General features: G+C 37.7%; 1 protein-coding gene across 2 annotated transcripts; it reads right to left on the reverse strand.

The window, feature by feature from the left end:
• Positions 1-558: 558 nt before the first annotated feature.
• LOC129749321 (30 kDa salivary gland allergen Aed a 3-like) lies at positions 559-1,570 on the reverse strand. 2 transcript variants are annotated; one of them, XM_055744260.1, is made up of 3 exons: positions 1,243-1,570; positions 929-1,167; positions 559-869 (listed from the first exon to the last, which is right to left on the reverse strand). In XM_055744260.1, the coding sequence occupies exons 1-3, from the start codon at positions 1,547-1,549 to the stop codon at positions 666-668; spliced, it is 750 nt and encodes a 249-aa protein (XP_055600235.1). In that variant the 5' UTR covers positions 1,550-1,570; the 3' UTR covers positions 559-665. The 2 variants fall into 2 exon arrangements, with proteins under 2 accessions (XP_055600235.1, XP_055600234.1); XM_055744259.1 differs by having other exon boundaries at positions 929-1,170.
• Between the last annotated feature and the right edge of the window lie 706 nt (positions 1,571-2,276).

Consider the following 2,276-nt stretch of genomic DNA (forward strand, 5'->3'; position numbering starts at 1 on the left):
GGAACCAATCCATTTTAAGGTTTTCAATCATGAATGTATGTGAGCATGTTTTTATGCTCGAGTATCGTATTTACATAGACATTCATGAACTTCAAAAGCTATGCAGCAATTGTCATCGAAGACCGCATATTAAACCGCAGACACCAATTCAAAACGGTTAGTAGTGGTTTTCGAAATCTATCGTGTCGTGTTATTTTTTTCTTTCAAAAGTAGATAATTAAAAACGACCGTGTTCATCGCTTGATATAAAAAAAAAACAAATAGCACAAAGCAAATGTGTGTGTGATATATCCAGATTTTTCCTTTTGTGTATGTGGCCGTTAGTTTCACGATAACCCGTAGATAGCGCTGCGGAACAAGCGCCAAAATCAGCCTTAAGTGGTCAGTCTGGGTATCTGGTGTCTGCGATTAAACGGTCGTTTCATCATTTCTCTGGCATAGCCTACTTTCATCACATTCCAACCGGAAATATTAAAGTTTTGAATGGATGTTGAAAGGCTTGAAAAGAGTAGAGTAAAATATTCGTGTCGTAGGAGAGTAAAATATACAGTACCTAAGTATTGTTTTCTAGATTTATATTGAAAGATGCTTTTTGAATTGCGGAAAAACCACAAAAATTATATAATTGAAAGCTTTTTCGTTGTTTCGATTCCGCTTCGCCTGTCTTACGATTGTGTCTCACTGGCAATAGCACAGTTGGATACGGTGTTGTAAATGTTGATGATTTTGTCAACTTGACCTGCCTTACCGGCATCGACGCAGTTCGTGTGTGTGCCCGAACCTTGAGACATACAATCCTTGAAAGCTTTGTCGGCACTGCTAACGATCTCACTGACATCTTTGTCTAGATCCTTTAGACAAGGTTGTACCTTAGAAAATAAGGGTTATATAAATGATGATGAGAAATCTTTTGCTTAGTTATTTATACCTTCGAGAAAAATTCCATAGTGCTAACCACACTAATTACGGTATTTTTCAAATACGCCGTTAAGTAATTCTGAACCTCTGCTTTCAAATGTGGATCTTCTATGTCATCCGCCTTTCTCAATGCTTTATCGATGGCCTCATTTGTTTTGCTGTAGGTATTTGTGGTATCAGGTTCTTCCTGAGGTTCCGCGGATTCTGATGCCGCTACCGATGGCTGTTTTGGTTCCTGTCTTTGTGCTTCTTCTTCAACAACAGAGAACATTGTTCAAAAACTTCAAAACGTTACGAAACCGGTCACAAATAGAACAGTCTTACCTGAATCGTAGGTTTCATATCCATCTCCTGGTATTTTCTTTTGCTCCTCGGCTTCTTGCGGTTGCTCATGGTCGCTCTCCTCATCCTCCTCAAATATGCCTGGTGTTATTTTTTTCTGCTCCACCATTGGTTCGTTTTCCATTGTTGGTGCAGTGGGTGTTGGTTTTTCTTGGCCAATTTTGCCAGCCGTTTGCTCAACCAGGTTACATTCTGCTTCTTCAAATTGTTCAGCTGAGCTGATGTCACTTAAGAGGAACATCGTACCCAGTAAGGTAATTACAACCAGTAAACTTTGTTGGGAGCTCATCCTGCTCGAATAAAAATGGGTTTAAGGAGGACTTTGAAGTTCCTTTTAATCAGAAAAACCATCGCATTTTTGTTTATCGTTATAGAGAATGGACGCTAAATGTGCGTCTTATAACATTTCAATCGGTCGAATCAGCATGTTTCCCTACACGAAAACCATTTTTCCAAAGGACAAAACTACTTAAATCTTATTGAAAATAACCAAAATGTTGTGTGGAGCAAATTGGATTGAAATTTCGAATAAATCGAGTTATGCAAAAAAATGTATCTGTTGTCTGTGTCGTGCATAAGTGCATGATATTAAAGCTTGGAAACGAGTTGGATCAATATTTGCATCTGTTGCGGATTACTAAAGGATACTAAACGATACTTTTGCCATAATGTTTCTTGGAAATATCAGAACACGTGTTGTCAATATGCCATAAGTTGTAACAGTTGTTTTTTTTTGTGTATTCCCTTTGAAGGGAATACAAAATGATACTTTGTAGTATCGTTCAATAATGCAACATAGTTAACTGAAAATATTCGTAAGATAATGAGAGCTAGACGCTGAACTGATTGTGAGATAGATATAATTTTGTCAAACCATAAATTCGGTTAAAGAGACGGATTCAAAAGCTGCATACATTGTATCTGGCGAGCAGTATCTTGTCTATACAAAGATATTCCTACTACATCCTGCTGAAGGTTCACGATTGAGTATCGTATCTATGTGGAAATCCTAAAAC

This window comes from Uranotaenia lowii, chromosome 2, assembly GCF_029784155.1.
Source record: "Uranotaenia lowii strain MFRU-FL chromosome 2, ASM2978415v1, whole genome shotgun sequence".
Lineage (NCBI taxonomy): Eukaryota > Metazoa > Arthropoda > Insecta > Diptera > Culicidae > Uranotaenia > Uranotaenia lowii.

What these genes read in the sequence shown, in the direction of transcription:
- LOC129749321 (XM_055744259.1), bottom strand. Translation starts at nt 1,549, where the DNA reads ATGAGCTCCCAACAAAGTTTACTGGTTGTAATTACCTTACTGGGTACG. An exon ending in ATATGAAACCTACGATTCAG is followed by an intron (nt 1,171 to 1,242) that starts GTAAGACTGTTC and finishes CTGTTGTTGAAG; the next exon opens with AAGAAGCACAAAGACAGGAA. An exon ending in CTATGGAATTTTTCTCGAAG is followed by an intron (nt 870 to 928) that starts GTATAAATAACT and finishes TTATTTTCTAAG; the next exon opens with GTACAACCTTGTCTAAAGGA.